Raw genomic sequence first — 19,760 nt, 5'->3', positions numbered from 1 at the left:
CGAACTTATTCCCCAACTTAATACATTTCTACACTGTGCCATAACGCGAATCCTTGGCCTGCTTCCTGCTCAGAATCAACAGCTTTTTACAGCACTACATTTGAAGTGCTACAGGATCGCGTCTAATATGAAATTCTACTCGTAGACGAGGAAGGGATATAGAATTAAATCCTGTATACATAGCATTGATTAGCTTTTTTGGATGTTACCTAGATAGTTTGAGGTTCCCGTCAAACACCAGTCTCGGGCAATCGACAAGTCAGAAAAAAATCATCGCAGTCAGATGTTATCTCCATTAATCAGAATTTGGCCCCACTATCTTCCTTGTATATACGACCTTCCGAAAATATTCTTCTGCATTTTCTTACCTGGTGAAAACTCATGATTATTCTTGAGAACAGCTTCTACTAGTATTTTTTCTTTTTCCTCATCTTCTTCTTATTTTCCTTCCTTCGTCGAAATTTTATTTTTACAATAATACACGATTTACGGAAGAAGATCGACACGTATAATCTCTATCTTGTCAACACCCGGCTCAGTCTTGTTCTCAACGAGCAGTCGGGTGGCTCATACGCTAGTCATTACAACAACTAGGCTTTGTTATGTCTGTCATCACGAGATCGCATCGATTTAGCTGCGAAGACAACCTCATAGAGGTCCTGGAAGCAAGCTTTAAAATATCAAAAATTCGGGAAAACATTCAACTGTTGGTAGCTACGAGGTTCAAGAAATAAAATGTTATGCATCTAAAAAGAGGAATCCTTAATCTGCACCGCTCGTAGTCCTTGCCAAATGTGTTCATGCTGAACGTAATGAGCCTCCAACGGGTTGGGGGTGGGGAGAGGAGGAGGGAGAAGAAAACGGCAGAATGCAGGGGTAGTGCTCAAACAGAGGAGCATGCGTTACGGCAGATGCGTTCGGCTCGCATAGTTAAACATATTCGCAGAAAACGTACTTACAGTACCATAACACATTTTTTTAAAGTGTCACTAAAGTTGAACAATATTCGCTTAACAGAGTCCAAATAAACTGATTTGTAGCAGATAACTGGACATTTATTAGACGTTTTTCTTCCTGGATTTTCTGGTAATCTGTTTCGAATGTGGAGTACGAAGCGGAAATGATGCGCTCGTATGCTTATTTCCATGTGCTCATTTCTAGAATTGTCATAACTGTGACTAGTTTAGTACTAACTATATAAATTAGATAATGTTTGTATGGAACCGTTCCACACATAAGTCGTTCTTGGATAGTCTACTCTTACTATGTACACTTTTGAGGTCTGAAAGTTACAAGAATAATCATGTCAACATATTTATCAGATAAGATTAGTAACGTGAACTTTACGCAGTGGAAAGGTCACAAAGAATCAGTCAACGGAACAACACAACAGGATTACACAATAAAGAAAAGAAAACAAAGTATTCGACCAGCGCTTATGACAATGTTTTTGACTTTGAAAATCGTAGCGATTTGTTTGGAATTGCGCTCTCATGTACTATCGAATGAACTGCGATTCGCCAAACAGTTTATGTGTCTTTAAATTGCTGGAACGTTCAAAAGTCATGTTCAAGTGCAACAATTTTCAATTGTTGCAAATTAGTGGAACGTTGAAGAGCTTTATTGGAGGTATTCTATGAATGACTCTACGTCAGTACCAGGGAAAAAAGCTTTTGTACACTCCTTCGTTGTTTTGAAAGAGTGTGAAGAGTTTATCGCCAGAAAGGGTAAATTGGTCACTGAAATTTTAGGGACCCAGTAAATTTGTAAGAGAAGCCGAAAATTTCATCGATCAGGCGAACACATCTTTCCCTCATTGATTAAACCGAATCACAATCCGATCAAAACGTGTCGATTTATGGTGCAAACTCAAAAGTTTTACACCGCTCGCCGATGATTGCAAACATGTTATTCTGGCAGCCAGTGGCTGGTTCCCAGCATGAAGAGGAGCTGAGCGACGGTCCTGCCGCGCAGGCATCTTCTTTCTGTCCGTTGGGACGCAGGGAGGTCTCGAATCCCTGACCGGACTGTATAGAAGTTTAACTTCATCGTTTACGGTTATTATTTCGTCTTTAGGGCGTACACTATGCAGAACAATGATGTTTCGTATCAAAATTTTGCATAATGTATGTCTGGAATGGATGAACACGCTAACGCTACTCCCATGTACATACACACCGCAAAGAAAATTGCCTATAAGGAATCAAGGGGCGTTCAAATTTTCCGAGATGAAACAAGCTGAGGTGAAGTCGCAGTGGATTCCTGAGATCTGCCCGATAAAGGACATCCAAAATAGATGGGATTGTGTAGACTTTGGAAGCGCATCATACTCCTGTGAAGGTTGTATTTGCTACTCACCAAGTTGTGCTAATATTTATTGGTTTAAAGCCGCCATACCTCAAAAATGGCGAATTTGGGAAAATACATGAGGAGGGTCGATTACAAGTGTAAGCGGGTTCACCGTTCAATTCGCCCTGAAAAACGGCGTAGGAAACGGCCTTTCTGTGCAAATTTCCCCACGAGACACCTTATAATGCGTCACCTCTGTGCACGCTTCGGTTCTCTGAGCAGTATATTCATTCGTTTTATTTGAATGAACTGCTGGGAAAACCTCCTTGATTATCGTCCGCTCGCTCGTAGACGCATGTATAAAGGTGACACGTCGTGAGCTGTCTCATAGGGAAATTCGTACAGGAAAGCCCTTTCTCTCCCCTTTTTCCTTTTTCCTTTCTCTCCTTTTTCTCCAGAATGAACTGTGCGCGAATACGGTAGCACTGGTGATCTATACTCCTAACTCTACGTTCTCCTCAAGTAATCCCTACATCGTAAAGGTGCTGCCTTTAAAGGAGCGCATCATGGAACTAGCGTAGTGCGGAAACCCCATTACACCTTTAGAGCTTGGGTTGCAGATTGTGGAACCCTGCGTGGCTCCGCTCAACCTGCTCGAATCGTCGTAGAAAATGGCGTGAAAGACGGTGTTTCTTCCTACGAGATAAGTTGGAACTCCCGCCCCTGCGCATGCCCCGCGTCCACGAGCGAGCGGTCGAAGAACAATGATGCCTCCTCACTATTCAAGCAAAATTAATGAATAGGCTGCTGACGGGATCGGAGCGTGTACAAGGGCACGTGACTTAACGTAACACCTATAGACAAACGCCATTCCCAGGTCGTTTTTTACGACGATTAGGGGAAGTTGAGCGAATCCACGCTCGGTTCCATGGTCTACAACCCGAAGTCCTCGGGTTTCCTGAGTTTTCCGTACCATATAGGTCAATTTCGTGATGCGCTGCGTATAGGATAGGATTACTGTTTCAGTCTTTGCACTGGAGCCGTGTATACAAGTTGATTGTTACCTGAATGTTACGATCATGCCTGTACTGAACGTAATCACGCATTCGAATTCATACTGTGATCAAATTCCTTTTTTTAATTAGAATTTATATTGTTTATTGCTAAACATTTGTATTCGCTTTGATAACGTACGAGCAATATGATACAAGTACCACTGTTGTGGAAATTCTCCAAATATTACAAAAAGTGTTGTCGAGTCAGGTTCGATACCTGGAGTGAACAAGAGTGTATGACAAAATGCATTCATTTCGTCACGCCCCGCTGAACTGCCAATTCTCCTGGATCCAAGGTGAACAAGGAGGCTGATAGAAAGCAGAATTTTTGGACTGATTATATGGAACAGTGAATGGATTGATTTCTGGACGACAAACGTCGACGAAAGATGCAAACAATTGCGTCAAGCGTCAATAACATTTGGGACCGATTATGTCGAGTAAGTCAGTTTACACAGTGCTCCTATAGGGAATTTATCACCGTCATCATTTCTCTGAATCACCGATTCATATCGCTCTCAGAAGCATTCGATCATTTTACTGGCAAGTTTTTACGTTATCTGCCCCAGGATGTGTTCTGGTACAGCGATCCAGTGTGAAATGGCGTTTCAACTAAGTATTCATGAGTTCAACGACACGGCTAGCAGCAAAGATAATGCGGGAAGTACAAACGTCTGTTTGTCTGAGTCTCACACACTCCATCAAAGCAACCATGCGCTCTTTTCGCCTTTTTCCTGACACTTTTCGGAATTCTCACTACATGAGTGTCTTCTTCTTCTATATACCTCCCTTCTCATTGCTTAGCATTCTGTATTAATGGTGATTAATGTTGTAGCATTCTGTATTAATGGTGATTAATGTTGTAAAGTTGTAAGCTTATCCAATCCCTCGTTAAAGTTCAGTGTTGGTATAGTCGGATCCAAGCGAATTGATTTATGGTGTAAATGTGTAGGCGGTCAGGGCCGTGATGGGACCCTCGCTAGCTTCATTCCTGCCTGCAGAGTTGCGCGAGCGTCCTACCTCACATTTTCAGCGTGACAGCGTACGCGACTGCACCACAAGTCGTTTAGATCCCACTGTAAGTAGAAGCGATGTCACTCTCCACTTTTCTTTTCGAGCTGGAGAAACTCAAAATTTTTGAAGAATTAGCTTGTCATTGTTTCTTTACACCTACACAATTTGTTTTTGTACCTTCTGATTTCCGTTATACACAAAAATCCCACACTTTATTCCAGAACTCAGCAATATGAGATAAAGCAAGTGCAAGTGGATGAACCATTTATTTGTCTCATTCACCAAAATCTAAAAATAGCGGATCATCACAACAGCGTGGATAAACCTGCGGTGAAGCGAACATGGATGCCATATCGTTGTCACATAACTGTGGATTGATTGCGAAGTTTCGCTGCCTGTGTTCAGAACAGCAGTGTTCCCCTCCGCAGCTGACTGCGGCGCGTCAGCCGGGTTGAACACATCCAGCGGCCGTTCCCTTCTTCTGAAAAAGCACGGACGCTGCCAAACATCAGCAGCTACTACAGTGTGAAGTCTTCAGATAAGCTTTTTATTAATAATACTCATTTTGTGTTTTCTTCATTTCACGTCTTTCTTATCTTTTGGAATCGATATGTTTTTGTTTGCAGAACATTTCTGCAATGCCTACTGAGCTCCCACTACTTTAATATCGTTTCTATATCTGTTTCATTAAGCGCCTCTACCTCATATGTCTTCAAGCACATCTAAAACACATTGCTTTTTTATGTTTTGCTTAATGGCGTGACTGTGGAGCTGCTAGCAGAAAACGAAGAGAAACCAGAGAACTATCCGTCCCCTTAGACTCAGCTTACATGACAAAAACATTGTTTTCATTGGAGTACAACATCCTTATAATGAAGAAATTCATTCCTACTTCAGTTTTTAAACATTTCTGGAGGTATATTAATTTCTGTAAACTTACTATTATGATTATGTTGTGTGGGTGTTTTTAAAAAATGTCTTTAATGAGAAAGTGAAAGATTAAAGGCATCACCCCACGAATCTGAGGTGGTGCAGATTTCAGGTGGAGTATTCGTGTACGGGATGGGAGACTACGGAGAGGGAGGTGATTCCGTCCATTTCTTGCTAATTGCCGTAAAAAAACGGCCCGGAAGATGCAGCGCAGCACGAGACTGGCGCGCTCCAATCGAACCTCTTGTACAAAATGGTGCGCCAAACGAATGAAGCCGTATCTTCCGGGCCGTTTTTTACGGCAATTAGGAAGAAATGGACGGAATCACCTCCATCTCCGTAGTCTCCCATCCTGTATACGAATACTCCACCTGAAATCTGCACCACCTCAGATTCGTGGGGTGATGCCTTTAATTTGATTACGTTAACAATAAATAGTGTTTGGAAATGAGGGAGTGAGTGTTCTTTTTTTTAATGGGCAAAGTGAGGGAAACCCCATGTGAACAAAGAGATCCATCTTGATGGGATCAGCAGTAGGATACAGTGCAGTTAGCTTCACTCCTCAGAAAGTCCAAGAATACTTCATAAGAGAGATCATAGAAATAGGATACGTCTACATTGACGTATAATTTCCCCTCAAAATAAACCTACATTTTTCTCCCCAGCAGCTTGCCTCCAAAGAATATATTTCACCTGATTACAATTCACGAAATTATTCCTGTATGCAACGGATCTAGTTTGGACACGTTGTGGGCATTGGAATCATCTTTCTGTCAAGGTGCAGATCCGAAGTTGAACATGTCGGGAACCAGATACAATTTCAGATAACATCTCCTTTACATTAGAGCCAGTCTGAAGCATCAGCAGCACCGAAAGGAGTAAAAAAAACTGATGATTGCTCTCAGTTAATTGTTTCTGAAATACATGATTAGTATTATTATGTTACGAAACTTGCTGTACTCCTTCAATTTCCATTTATTCTTCTGTATTATCTGCTTTCACTTCCATCAATTTTATTTCTTTTCAGGTTACTAATAAAAATGCTATTACGATGTTAGCGTATCGTTGCTGTTTACCGCTTTTATTGATTGCTGTTTATCGCTTTTATTGACCTATGTTCGAGTTCTTCTCTAATAAGCAATATATATATATATATATATATATATGCAGAGGAATAGCCACACCTTGGGAAAAATTGGCATTCGAAAAGTGCTTCTCGAACGTGTTCGGGGAAAAATCGAACCGGGAGCGACTAGGATGTCTATCTGTACCACATCTATTCTGTGTAGCATCCGCACCCTCAGGATTACATGAACTGATGCATGCAATTAATTGCTTGCTGACATGGCGAGATGTCGAAAAAGCACAGCATCCTATGGGATGTACAGTGGGATGAGGATGAATGAAGGGAAAGAAGAAAAAACGCACGGTTCGCCTTGAGTATTGAGCGCCAATCGTGACGACGATGAATACGCAGCCAACCGCGTATCGATCGCCGTGTGGTGGCGCGCCGCTCCGTTCTGCCTTGTCGATGTTTTCCTGTGGAACGGCTAACTGCATAGTATTACTGGAGTACTGTGCTGTTAAACCACGTTTCAATCATTCTCGAACATTCGAATTCACTCAATTCCCACTGTACTGACGCGCTTTAACCACTCTCCTCATCTCATCCCATATGAATGAGTCACACTTGGGGTGCATTGTGACTTAAGACGACGAAATTGTGACTCACCCGCCCCATGGACATTGCTTTCGAAACCAGATCTCGCTCGAGGTCCCCCGTCGCACCACCAGGATAAGCGTCAATCTTGCGGATCCGGGAGTCGATCTATTGCTGTTTTGCGTTTATGCTATCTCACTCGTTCCTTATTTTTGTCTCACATCTCTTGTGGCTTGTTCGTTCCCGTTTCTTCTTCCGTATGTTCCACCTTTCCGAATAATGTGGGAACTACTGCACTGTTTTGAAACGTTAATATTTACGGCGACCCGTACACCATGTCTACCGCTAGTTCGTCTCCTACTTTCGGTTGTTTTATAAGGGTATCCTCCTAGGTGTCCTGAAACTCTGAATCCTGGTTATCATACACACGTTATCTGACAACACAGATTCCTTCGCCTTATTTGTGGATATTGTTCTGAGCTCGCAGCGAAATCAGACCGTACGCGGCTTACTTGTTATCGATTTGTTTACCCACTATGAAACAAGTTTGTTTTAGCAGTTGCGGTTTGGTGTGTGGTTATATAATGTTGTTCAGTGTTAACAGTATTGTGACTATTTAATTAGAATTGATTGTTTGTTGAAGCATTGAACTTCGTCCATGTTTCTTATGAAGTCAATGCCGAATGAGTTCAACCGGCTGGACGCGGCGCGCCTGCCGCAACGCACGCTTTTCCTCAGCTTAACGCATTCTCCATCGATTCCCTGCCCCATCATGTTGAGCATATTCAGCACCAACTGTGCATACTTGGAAAGCTTTCGACTTATTCAGATTTCGCTACACTCGCCTACTGTTGACTCGTTCACTATTACAGTTCTTATACTTCTTCTCAAACATTTCTTCTAACTGATCGTAATGCTTTCATTAAGCTTTGGAATAAGTGCAATCGTAGTTGGCACTTTTTCTCCGAAAGGTACTTAAACATGATAATTTTCCCTTTGCATGCTTTTCAATTCCGAAAGCTGGATTCGTATCGGATTTAATTACCACTTTTTATTCTGGAGTATTAGTGTTGCTGTAATGCTCGTTTATAAAATTCCAATGTACATTATTTCAGATGCGCTAGCATGGCTGAAAATATCACTCACGGTAACACATTTATCCGTTCGGCTTCGGCTCAAGGGCTTGCTGGACTCTTCACTTGGGCTGCCCTTCTTATTACCAGTCATCAGGTGATTGTTTATCACTATTCACTTTCGCATGCTTTTGTTTTTTTATTTCATTAAAAAAGAATTACATTCCAATTTTGTCGGTCGTTATGGTCTATCATCGTGTCATAGTGTTATATGAAGACTCAAGTACATGCAGTTTCATACCCATTTTGTATTTCTAAAAAAACCAATTTGATACTACTTGGAAGTCGTTAAGTCGAATTCAGGGATCTTGTTCTAATTTGCTTAATCGCGTCACAGCGTATGAAAAGAAGCCGTCTGTATGCGTATATATGCCTGTACGGGGTCGTAGTTCATGGGGAGGAGGGTGATTCCGTGCATTTCTTCCTAATCGTTGTAAAAAACGGCCCGGAAGATGCGGCTTCGAGCGTTCCGGGGCGCTATTTTCTACAACGAGTTCGATTGGAGCACGCCAGCGTTCCGGGCCGTTTTTTACTGTAATTAGGAAGAAATGGACGGAATCACCCTCCTCCGCATAATCTACGACCCCGTACAGGCATAACTCCGAAACCCGCGCTGCCCCAGATTTATGGGGTGATGCCTTTAAGTTGGGTGATTCATTTATGCAATAATGAAAAAATGAATGTTGCATCAAGTCTCAAGTGTAGTTTTGTAATCTGCGGAATTTATTTTAGTTTATAAACCTGTATTAATACCTTTATTTATCATTATGAACCGCATTAAATTACGATCATTTAAGCGAAATCTGTTCAGATCTATAGAATACCAAGTTTCTTTTTTTCCTCATTGCTGATATGGACCATATATCAAAAAGTTTTGTGTTCTCGAGTAACTTCTTCTTTCTTTTCTTCTTTCTTGTGGATTTTTCTCTAAAACGTAATTACTCAACTTTTTAATTATGGTTCTATGATAGTTAGGGGCCGATCTCAAAGGTAAGCGGGGTTCTAGATTTTCTATCGTCTCTCAATGGTAACCCTGTTTTATAAGAACGAATATAGAAAAGATTAATAAACTGCATGAACCTAATCCATTTGGGAGACAAAAATTTGAAAGGAAAGGAATAAAAACCTTATGCTGAAGTAGTTTTATTGTGATTTTCAGGTAGTGGAGTCTCACCGAGGAGAAGTAGAAATTCGAACTTTTGGGTGAATTTGACTTATTACTGCGCTCTTATTGCTGTCCATATTCTGAGAAACACAATAATTTTCGCCTGCATTGGCAAAATCGAACTTAGATGTTTCTTCGTCCAATATGTTGCATAGAATCTAATTTTTTTTTTGTTTCTTATTGTCGTCTGAGATTTAATGTAGCTTCACTAAACGTTTTCAGAAGTTGAAAATGACCGTGTTTCTGGGTTCGTATGTTCTGCTATACATATAGTCGGGTCAAAACGACATGAAACACGGACATTTGCGCAAGCGGCTGCGCTCAAAGCGGAGCGGTGGAGCGTAGCGGTTGGGATCGTGTAAGGATCCACGCTACCGCCACTCACCTCTGCAGTTCGCAATGGTCCCACCTCGATTCCAATCGCTGTCTCCACCGCACCGCTGCTGAGCGCGGCCGCTTGCGCAACGGTCCGTGTTTCATGTCGTTTTGACCCAACTATACTTTTTCTTTGGACACAATTCTGCTGCAGCACCCTTTCCTGTGCGATATTAGTACTGTCAAACACTTGGTTTCGTTTGGATTTATTATGTTTTAGAGGCACGAGCTGGAACTCCTCTTCGAATACATAAAAAGAAAATATCATCCATTTTTCTTCATTTAATGAATTTCTTCTTCGGAATCTTGAGGAATGTTTGTGGAACGACAGTAATTTAGGGTCGAAAAAAGACTTACAACGGAAGGACTAATTTTTGCATTAACTCCATAGTACAATACGACATTTTATTTTATTCCCATAAGAGTAGACGTACACGAAGTTACGGTGATTAACTATGCGATCATTCTCACTTTCATGCGTTTGAATAGCATTCAGCTTCTCGCTGAATGCTTTTCTGTTGTGTATCCATTGGACCTATTTTGTTACTGAAATCATCCAGTTCTTTATTTGCGGGGCTTATAGAGAAAACTAAACATAATTCTCTTGCAGATTTATCAACACCTTCGGTGGTATTCTTGCCCAACCGAACAAAGATGGATTGTTCGCATCCTTTTCATCGTGCCAATTTACGCGTTCGATTCATGGCTGAGTCTCATATTCTTCTCCGACAACGTGTACATTTATTTCAATTCTATTAGGGACTGTTACGAAGGTAGGTTTTATCATTTTAGATATATTAATTGATTTTAGGCCCGCAACTAACATAGCAGTCATGGCCTTGAACACGTAATATTGTGTTTTCGCAGTACTATAACCTTGCGCTGTTGTGTTATGAATCAAGTCTGAAGGTTGACGAGATAAGATAGAGATGAAGTTGTTTTAGTCAGATTACTGACTAAAATTTAGTATTCCAAAACGTAACTTCGCGTACGAGCAAAATGAATTTCATCGTGCTAAACATGATCCTCTAAGGTGTGATGAAATATGGCATGAGTATGTGCTGTAATTATCCGCGTAAGGAGAATATTCGTTTCTGCAAAGGTTAACTATTGGGACGGAAATAACTTACTGTCTACAAACCCACTGTGTTGCGCTAGATAATAGTTTTTTTTTAAACTATTGAAGTGTCCCTTCATCGCGAAACAATCACGTCAGATTATTCATATGCAGGATAGGTCTGAAATATGCACTGTAATTTTAGAATACTTTGTTGGTTTGACAAATTCCGTCTGTTTTTGTTTCTGAGCTTGCAAAATTTCCTAACTTCCTATGTGTTGGAGCGCATATTGGTGCTGATGGAACAACCCGAGCTAAATATTACATATATAGTTATAACTAATTTGCCCACCTTTCACATTTCAATCATTTGCGAATAAAGTCTTCACTTTCATATTTATTACTTTTTCTTCAGTTCTCGAAATAGCCCGAAATGAAATCCGGATTTACAACGTGACCGAAACTGTTCCGACAATTTGCATTAAAGTCAGCGTTTTCGCCTATTTACTTGATTACAGGAACGATTTAGTTTTGGACACGTTTCTTGAATGTACCTTTAAATGTATTGCGGTGATGAATAAATTCTGTTTCGAGTTTTCCAAAATTTTCACCTAAATTAAATGTTATTGCATTAACAAGACAAATAGTCGTAAATGCATATGATGAAATACGTTTCATATAGTAAATAGTTATAGTGGTACTAAACGATAGGTAGTTACAAATACCAGTCATTCATGGTCAAACTTATTTTCTTATCTATTTCAAATTTGTTTATTTTCTTTGCTTCACTTTATTTCATTACACAACCAGGTGGCGACATAAGCACCGATAAGATTCTGCGGTTTTTCAGCTAGAGTCGAGGTTGTAAAGGGTAGTGTGCCTGAACATATCCCTTGTCCGATGCGGTGTATACGCAGAAGTGTTTTTGTCTCCTCAAAAGTACTGATTTTTCTGATCCGCAGATTTCTGATTTGAGAAGCCGCCCGCAAAAAGTTCGCTGCATATATAGATAAAACCAGTTTCTGACTAACCGATTTAGTCGAATGTCATCCTATATGTATTTCGTTTTGTAGAAGATAGGTACTAACGTGATAGCTTTGACCCACAAGTATTGACATTTCAGCTGTAAACATTTCAGCTTTCGTAATCTACTCGTTCTTGTCGCTGTGCTATGAGTATCTCGGTGGCGAAAGTAACATCATGGCAGAAATCAGAGGAAAACCTATTAAGTGAGTTGAACAACAGTGAATATGTGGTTGTTGTAAAATTTAAAAAAATGCCATCTTTTCTCAGACCTACAAACTACTATACATGTACCTGTTGTCTCGCTGGCAAACAATATACGATCGAATTTCTTCGTTTTTGTAAGCAGGTATGTTTGTTTTTGTTTTCAATCATTTGATTTTTTGTGCGTTTTTTTCTTGACGAAAACTAATAGGAATATGAAATTCAGAAATTACAGATGATTTTGTCGCCCGCAGATACTAAACATTCTTGAACTTTCTGCGTGAAGATTGTGATACGTGTTTTAAGATGTGCCTTATTCGCGCCATGTTTTCATTATTCCAGCTATTACAGACATGTGTTTTAGGCTACTCTTCAATTCTGCTTCATCAAACCTGTTATGGCAGTGATCACCTTGTTCTTAGTGGCAATGGGGAAATATGAGGACGGAAATTGGAGGTAGTCTTAGATAGTCTTCAGATATGAGAAACCGATGAGAACACTTTCTTGTGTTAGTCACCTATGAACTAAGAACTTTGCTCCTATTCTAAACTTTCGGAAGTATGGATCCGAAAAACATATAGAAGAGATTTGAATGAAAAACTGTTGGGTGTTAATTTCTGTATTGAATTGTAATCCAACTTCTTTGTTTTGAATTCGCTTCTAGTCCACGTTTTTTTGCATAAACAATAGCTGAATTTGTTTAGAGCAGTTTGGTTCTGCTAATTTCATTCAACATATCCGTCATATTGTGTACGATTATAGCTTATAATGATTTTTCAGTGCGGACCAAGGCTATTTGTATATTACGCTTGTGTACAACGTTTCCATTTCTCTTGCGCTCTACGGATTGTTCCTTTTCTACACAGCAACCCGTGAACTTCTTTGCCCATACAGCCCAGTCTTGAAGTTCCTTACGGTCAAAAGTGTTATTTTCCTCTCCTTCTGGCAAGGTTTGTCTGTAATCAAATTTAGAGATTCTGTTCAGCTTTGTTTAAATTATGCTGAAGTAATTTACGCGAGAAGAACCAAGGAACTGCGTTTTATAGGATTCCTCATCGCCATTCTTGGTGCTACATCTGCTATCGACCCTGTTGTGGATGCTAATGGAAACGTTGTCATCGGAAAAGGTATTTTTATCTTAGCACTGCAAAACTGTGAAGTGTTCTTGATGTGTTTCTCGTGCTCTCCAGGAACTGTGGCTGCAGGTTACCAGAATTTCCTCATCTGCATTGAAATGTTCTTCGCCGCGATCGCTCTGAAGTTTGCATTCGGTGTTTCTGCATACGCAGATGCACATTCAGGTGAAATTTTCACCTTATTTTTCTTATCCTTCAAAATTGAGGAATAGTGAGTAAAGTAACGTTCAAAGAACTATTTATATTGGCATGGACTTTGCTGGCAGAATTTTGCATGACGGCGCGATGCTTTTTTGGGATGGACATGGGGTCGTAATTAATGCCAATTTTCTTGTCGACGCTGAGGCTAGTGGTGTTGTCAGGACCCACCACAACAAATTGACGGGCGAAATTGTTTTGAGCCATCATTTAATGAATTGGTGTATTCCCTGATAAATGTTTGTGTTAATATCTGTTTTTATTTAACTTTGTGTATGACATAGTTAGACACATTTCTGAAAGTTTCGACGTAATATCAGTAAACAAGCAGTATTCTGCAGTTCTATCATCAAATGAATGAATAAACAAGCCTCGGTAACAAATGCAGATCCTGTCTTCTATGTAAACAAACAACAACCTCTTGATGTGCTATAACTTTATTTTTGAGAGTAGCGCTGTGTCAAAAAAAAGGTTGTGAAGCAATTTATTTAGTGCATGTCATCGTATCATTTTCAGATGACGAACCGCTTATGTTCAGTTTTTAGTAAACCATTCGAATGATGGACGTCCAGTTACACTCCAGTCGATTAGTTCGTCCTTGAAGGAAACAATGAATCCTAAGGACATCATGCAAGATGCCATACATAATTTCCATCCTCAATATCAGCAATATACACAGGTTTGTTTTAATTTTCATTTTTATGGTATAATGGCAAATTTTTGGGGATTGCTACCTTCCTTCATTGCTGAGATAGATGGATTTTAAGTCTCGTTGTGACAGATTGGTTTTGCTAAGGCTCCTTTTTTCTCTAACGTTAGGTAATTCGCTATGTGTGTATGCAGTTTTTGTCGGTTTTGTGAGGACAAATTTTGCAATCAGTTCTAGCAACGAATTCAAATAGTCCACGTACATATGTGCATATGATGTATCCTGAAATTTCCTACAATTTGATCAATTTCTAAATTAAATACTATCACCCGAGGAAAGAATTTTTGCAGTGCACATCTATGATAAATGCATTTGCTACACAGTAGGAAATCCGGAAACAACTATGTAAAAAGGATTTCTCTCTGAAATTTACCCAGCTCTTTCCCTACCTCGAACTTGTACTGCTCGACCGATACAAATGCAATAATCTGCACCTTAAAGTTGCGTGTATCATATCCTTTCCACTTGTTGAGAGGATAGAACTTCAGCGTTTTAGTAAGGCTGGTAACGAAAATCAGAATAACGCGCGTCGTAGCCAATATCTTAGAGCGAATTGGAAATCATGACTGAGAAAACTCGTTCAAGTAGTAAAAAAAAAGGTAGGATAATTAAATTTTCTCTAATGAAGTGTTCGCCTTGTTTGTGACATCGAGTGACAACTATAACAGTTTCATCTGTAAGCTGCCGCGCTGAGATTATTGTGCTTAAACGGATCCCGTATTCGTAAACGCTTTATCGTTGCTACGGTAAGAAATATGCGTAACGACTCGGTTTTTTTTTTACGATTACAGAAGTTCTGTTTTTTCTTCTCATTAGAGAATCAATTCAAGTTCCTTCCTTGTATATATTGGAGTCGATTCCCTTCACAAATACCTGACCATAAAATAATACTCTACTTCGGGTTGGTGATATTTTGACGAATCCGAGTACAAAATGATATGCACTCCAGATCGTGACACTATCCCTATATTGAGACAACGACATTGCCAATGACGCATTTGAATACTACCGAATAGCAGGCACGGCCTGTAAAGTTCTGAACACTTGCAGAAATCTTATCAATATTTATTTTGCTTTATTTTTTAAAATCTTCTTATCAGATATTATCCTAGTTTGTGAAGATATGAACATTGGCGGATTTGCAGTATTCTGACCTTATTATTTTCTCTATCAATTTTTATGAAACTGGATCGAATAACAGATGTTGTTTATTTATTCGTTTCAATTCAACATCGGCTTTTTAGTATTTGTATCCTGTGTGAATGTTTTTCAAGGAGGGAATAAGTGTTTATTTTCTACTAAAATATGATTGTTATTAACTGACAATTTTGTTGAAGAAGTCTGACAAGCATTAGTCATAGTTGTTCATCTAATTGAATTCTTTTTTGAGCTGAAAATATTAGAATTAAGGATGTGTTAAAGTATCTCCAGGAAAATTGTCCAACCTTGTACCTTACTTTTCTGCTGACTGTAAACATCCGAATGTCTTCGAGTCGCTGTTTATCACTGAACAGACGAACGCTTACAAGTTCATTCTTTTTGATGAAGTATGCTTGATCTTGAGCAATTTTCAGTCGTATCAAATTAGATGAGTAGCCAAACATGTTCAGAGTTATGAATAACTTGATGGTGCTTCTACTATACTGTACAGTTATCTACTTCAATATTACTGGTTATTACCCCAGGATTTCCTCACGTGATATTTGAAAAGATAGTTCGGAGAACTATTCCGTATAATAGAATTAATGCAAAACTTATTTCATTGTTTCAGCATTCCAATCCGCAGCGCTCGGTCAGTGGTAACCTGCAATCAGGTTTTTAATTTGTTTTCTTCTTTTGTTAATGTGTGCTTTTTAATGTATCCACACTTTGCTGGGGAAATGATTTTTGATTTTCGTGATTTCTTGGCATGTTCGCTTTGTTTGCTGTGGCTCTTCTCGTTCAGTGAGAATGCTTGAGTGCTGTTTTCATGGAAATTTCCTGTGTTATTTCCGCGGTTAGTGGTTGTCGGCTTAAGGGACCTTCAAGCAGCGGCAAGATGCAGAAAGTGAACGAGGCGAACGTCCCTGGTCCAGAGGAGACTACCTTCCAGTTAGAACCACAGCGTACGACTATGGATCAGTGGCCCTCCATGCCGCTTCACCAGCGGTCCGGCTACAATCCGCTGCTTTGAATAATCAACCACTTCTTGACCTGTAGTCTTCGCAGCCATTTTCGTGGTGCGTTTTTTGTCCTTTGCATGTTTTCCTCGCATTCAAACGTAGATTACTTGGATTAAAGGCATACCGCAACTGCTAATTCACCAATACTATATGATAATGACTTTTTTCAACAAGATTAGCGATCGCGGTAAGCTCATCTAAGTTACACTGTCAAGTGCCCTTTTCCGTTCTCTTGTGTTTTTATTCCTGCATGGTCTGTCAGATTTCTAAAGTACGGAAGTAGTGGGCTGCACTTTTCCTGAAAAACTTCTCCATTACAACAATGAATTCAGGCGGCGGGGGCGAGTTCTAGTCAGGACGAACAACGCTTGGCAGGCAGTTCTGGTGGAGCCAACTACTCGAGCATGGCCCATACTGGCGCACATGGTGTTTCTACTCCAACGACACCAGGCGTTCCTACTGGCAACCTACTTGATGCATAGATTCCACTATACATCTTCATTGAATGCTGCTGTCGTTTTGACAACAACGCAAAACGTGGCTTCCATCTTTACGTCTTGACGAATTGGGTTCTAGAAGTTCTATTGTGTTGTCTTCTGTTTGTGTACTTGTGACGTTCTTTATGTTGTTGCTTTCATTTTACTATATGAGCCATGTTTCAGGATTAAACTTTTTTTTGGCGATCTGTTTGTGTTTGTCTGCTGTGGTGAATGCAGCTTTAGACGCTCTCGCATCAACAGTTTTTGTTCTTTCGTCCGGTACTTCTCATGTATCTACTGTTTTTGAGCGTTGTGTTTTCTCTACATTTTCTTTAGGTCAATGTATATTTTCTTTGTCGTAGAAGCTAACTTTATTTTTTTCGCATTTACTGTAATGTTTTTGATCGCAGCGTATGTAGCCCTCTTCACCAGTCTAATCTGTGAATGTCATATCAAAATCGACATTGTGCGAGTTTATTTTCCCGTGAGCCTGTCCTGTGAGGGTTCTAATAAATATTCCTACTTGGGATTAACGTCTAAAGGAGCACTCGCGGCTGAGCAAATGCTAACTATGGGTGACATACGTGCGTATTTTTCCCTCTTTGGCTGATCGTTTGTTTCTTAAGAGGAAGAGCTTTGTCGGGAAGCAGTACTATTATTAGTATTTCACAACCAAAATAGGTTGCGTTAGGAGGAGAGGTGCATGGGTGACACGAAGAAACAAGCGTATCTTTTTAATAATTTAGGTGGTCTACGTAGCCATGTCGGAGTCATTTAAACAGACAGCGTCCTCAGAATAAATAACCAATCTGAAGGTCTGAAAAGGCTTTGAGGGTTCCTGAATATTGCTCAATGATACAAAAGTTACATGTTTGGAGTAACGGATTTCACATGCTAGTATGACGTATTCGTACTCATACTGTTGTGTAGATCGCTGCAGAATAATATTATATTATTCACCAAAGTCCCTAGCAAATGACCTCCGTGCATGCAACCGACCCTGGTATAACCTGCTATTGGACGAAATAAAGTAGGATCAAAATGACGTCAGGCAAGGTCCAGTTGCGTAAGCGGCTGCGATCGAAGCGGCGCTGCTAAGCGTAGCGGTTAGGATCGGGTGAGGACCCCTGCTACCACCGTCCATTGCTGCAGTTCGCGATGGTCCTACCTCGATTCCAACCGCTTTCTCCACCGCACCACTTCGAGCGCAACCACTTATGAGACTACACTGTCCTTCATGTCGTTTTGGCACGACTCTAACTTTGGTCATCATCCACAAGTGCTGCGGTTGCGTACTTTTGAGGGCAAGTTGTTTACAAGAATTTGCTTTGAAAGAGTGTGCGAGCAAGTTTTAGAAGTGGTGAAAAAAAAACTAATGAGTTGGGATGACGTCATGAATCTCCAACGAATCCTGGCTTTGTAACAGCCTTGTTTAGGAATCACTTTACGAGTTTATCATTTAACAAATAATCATCGGCCCCGATGATAGATAAAGGGCGTGGTATAAAGTACCGGTCGCTGTTATGGTTGTTTTCGAGGTATAACGACTTGTACCAAGAATGCCGCAGACAACGCTCTGCCCAATCATTACTTCGCTCACATTAACTGCACCATTCTCTGAATACTATTCAATAAATATATTCCACTGAACCACCGTCTCGTTCTGTTCAATTAGAGTGATAAAATCTCTAAGTCTCTAGTCCCCCACTTTTATAGTCCGAAAATGAAATTGTTTACTGACTTTCATCGCTACATTTGCACTAGTTGTCGGGTGCGAAAATGGCCTGCGAGCATGGGTCATAACCAGCAGGATCACAATCTCCGAAATCCTCCGGCGGCGTTCAAACAGGTGAACGTAGTCGGAACGGCCCCGAGAATGGTCACCCGTGGAGGAATGTGCACTATGACCGCTATCACGATCTACAGCAAATGTTAGAAAAGATTAACAGCAGCATTTCACTAGCATTTCGCCCTCCGGTAGAAGACATTTCACTGGTTTCGATTATGTAGTTCGTTTATGGAAAAAGATGGAAAGCTCTGTTTAGCCAGTTTTTAGATGTGTCAGACGTGATCAGAAACTTGTTGATATAGTTGGGTCAAAACGACATGAAGCACGGACCAGAAGTGCGAAAGTTCGACTTTCCTTGAATCTTGGCATAGAGATTGCAACTTGTTGATAGTCGAATTTAAGCAACAGCCAGGCTCTGACGAAGGCGACAACGCCGAAACGTTAGCCGTAATAAATTTTGTTAAGAATCTTGGCTGAAGCACGGACCGTTGCGCAAGCGGCCGCGCTCGGAAGCTGTGCGGTGGAGACAGCGGTTGGAATCGAGGTGGGACCATGGCGAAAAACAGAGGTATGTGGCGGTAGGGGTGCGTGTAAAGAGGTTCCCGGCGGAATTTCGAGCATGCCCCGGTCATGCCTCGTCAGAGCAATTAGCCATGGTGCGTGCCCTAAAGAGATTCACTTTCGTTAGCACCTAAATAGCTGACTCTGCTTACCTGCCGCTAATCATACGCTGCATCACCGGCTAGGATATAATTCACTATCCACTAAATTGTTTTGGAGAATCAGACACATTCACTGCAATTCTGTGACGTGAGGTGATCTCAATTTAGTAATCGTACCAGAAGCAAGAGAAATCCTCACGTGAAATATGAGATAGGGATGTATCTAATATCTTCAAAGTACGTGCATAAAATTTTTCTTTAGAACGGAACATTCTAGGTTTCAAAAGTAACGGTAATGAGAACTATCGTTATCCTGTAACTCCCAAGCTTTTTTGTAGCCTAATTTATTTCTGGACAGAGGGACCTTTTGTATCTCTGACTTCTTGGAACTTACTGGAAGAAAAAGAGTTCAAATTTCGTAATATTTCTTGACTTTCTGAAGGTGATATAAAGACAAACTCACTCCCTTTCTTTATTAGAACACCATTCAAAATCCGATGTACTTCTATCTAACACTATTATTCTTTGACTTATTCGGTAATTTCGACAGCTCATACCATTCTTCTTTGCATATTTTCTTGTAACTCCGCAGTTTTCTGCGTCTCTGTGGCTAGAAGAACATCTAAGACGGTTGTCTACGTCTTCGTGAACGACTGGAGCGTGACCTCTTCCAAGTATGCTCGCGTATCATATATCCACTCCATACACACTATACACACT

General features: G+C 40.4%; 2 protein-coding genes across 4 annotated transcripts; both read left to right on the top strand.

The window, feature by feature from the left end:
* Window positions 1-1,636: 1,636 nt before the first annotated feature.
* Window positions 1,637-16,592, top strand: RB195_025509 (uncharacterized protein; the record flags this gene model as incomplete). Of its 3 annotated transcripts, XM_064213687.1 has the most annotated exons (15): window positions 1,637-1,727; window positions 3,661-3,784; window positions 8,064-8,178; window positions 10,232-10,394; window positions 11,817-11,907; window positions 11,972-12,050; window positions 12,270-12,361; window positions 12,686-12,855; window positions 12,952-13,032; window positions 13,096-13,206; window positions 13,785-13,918; window positions 15,720-15,740; window positions 15,966-16,053; window positions 16,148-16,167; window positions 16,443-16,592. In XM_064213687.1, 15 exons carry the CDS (start codon window positions 1,637-1,639, stop codon window positions 16,590-16,592), a joined length of 1,530 nt encoding a protein of 509 aa, XP_064069567.1. The 3 variants fall into 3 exon arrangements, with proteins under 3 accessions (XP_064069567.1, XP_064069566.1, XP_064069568.1); XM_064213686.1 differs by lacking the exons at window positions 15,966-16,053; window positions 16,148-16,167; XM_064213685.1 differs by lacking the exons at window positions 1,637-1,727; window positions 3,661-3,784; window positions 16,148-16,167; window positions 16,443-16,592 and adding exons at window positions 2,097-2,243; window positions 2,311-2,447 and having other exon boundaries at window positions 15,720-15,762; window positions 15,966-16,147.
* Window positions 16,593-16,929: 337 nt separating this feature from the next.
* RB195_025508 (uncharacterized protein) lies at window positions 16,930-17,199 on the top strand (the record flags this gene model as incomplete). Its single annotated transcript, XM_064213684.1, has 1 exon — window positions 16,930-17,199. One exon carries the CDS (start codon window positions 16,930-16,932, stop codon window positions 17,197-17,199), a length of 270 nt encoding a protein of 89 aa, XP_064069565.1.
* Between the last annotated feature and the right edge of the window lie 2,561 nt (window positions 17,200-19,760).

Source organism: Necator americanus, chromosome X (assembly GCF_031761385.1).
Source record: "Necator americanus strain Aroian chromosome X, whole genome shotgun sequence".
Taxonomy (NCBI): domain Eukaryota; kingdom Metazoa; phylum Nematoda; class Chromadorea; order Rhabditida; family Ancylostomatidae; genus Necator; species Necator americanus.
Note: the sequence above shows the minus strand (reverse complement) of the source record. Positions and strands in the feature narration are given on the sequence as shown.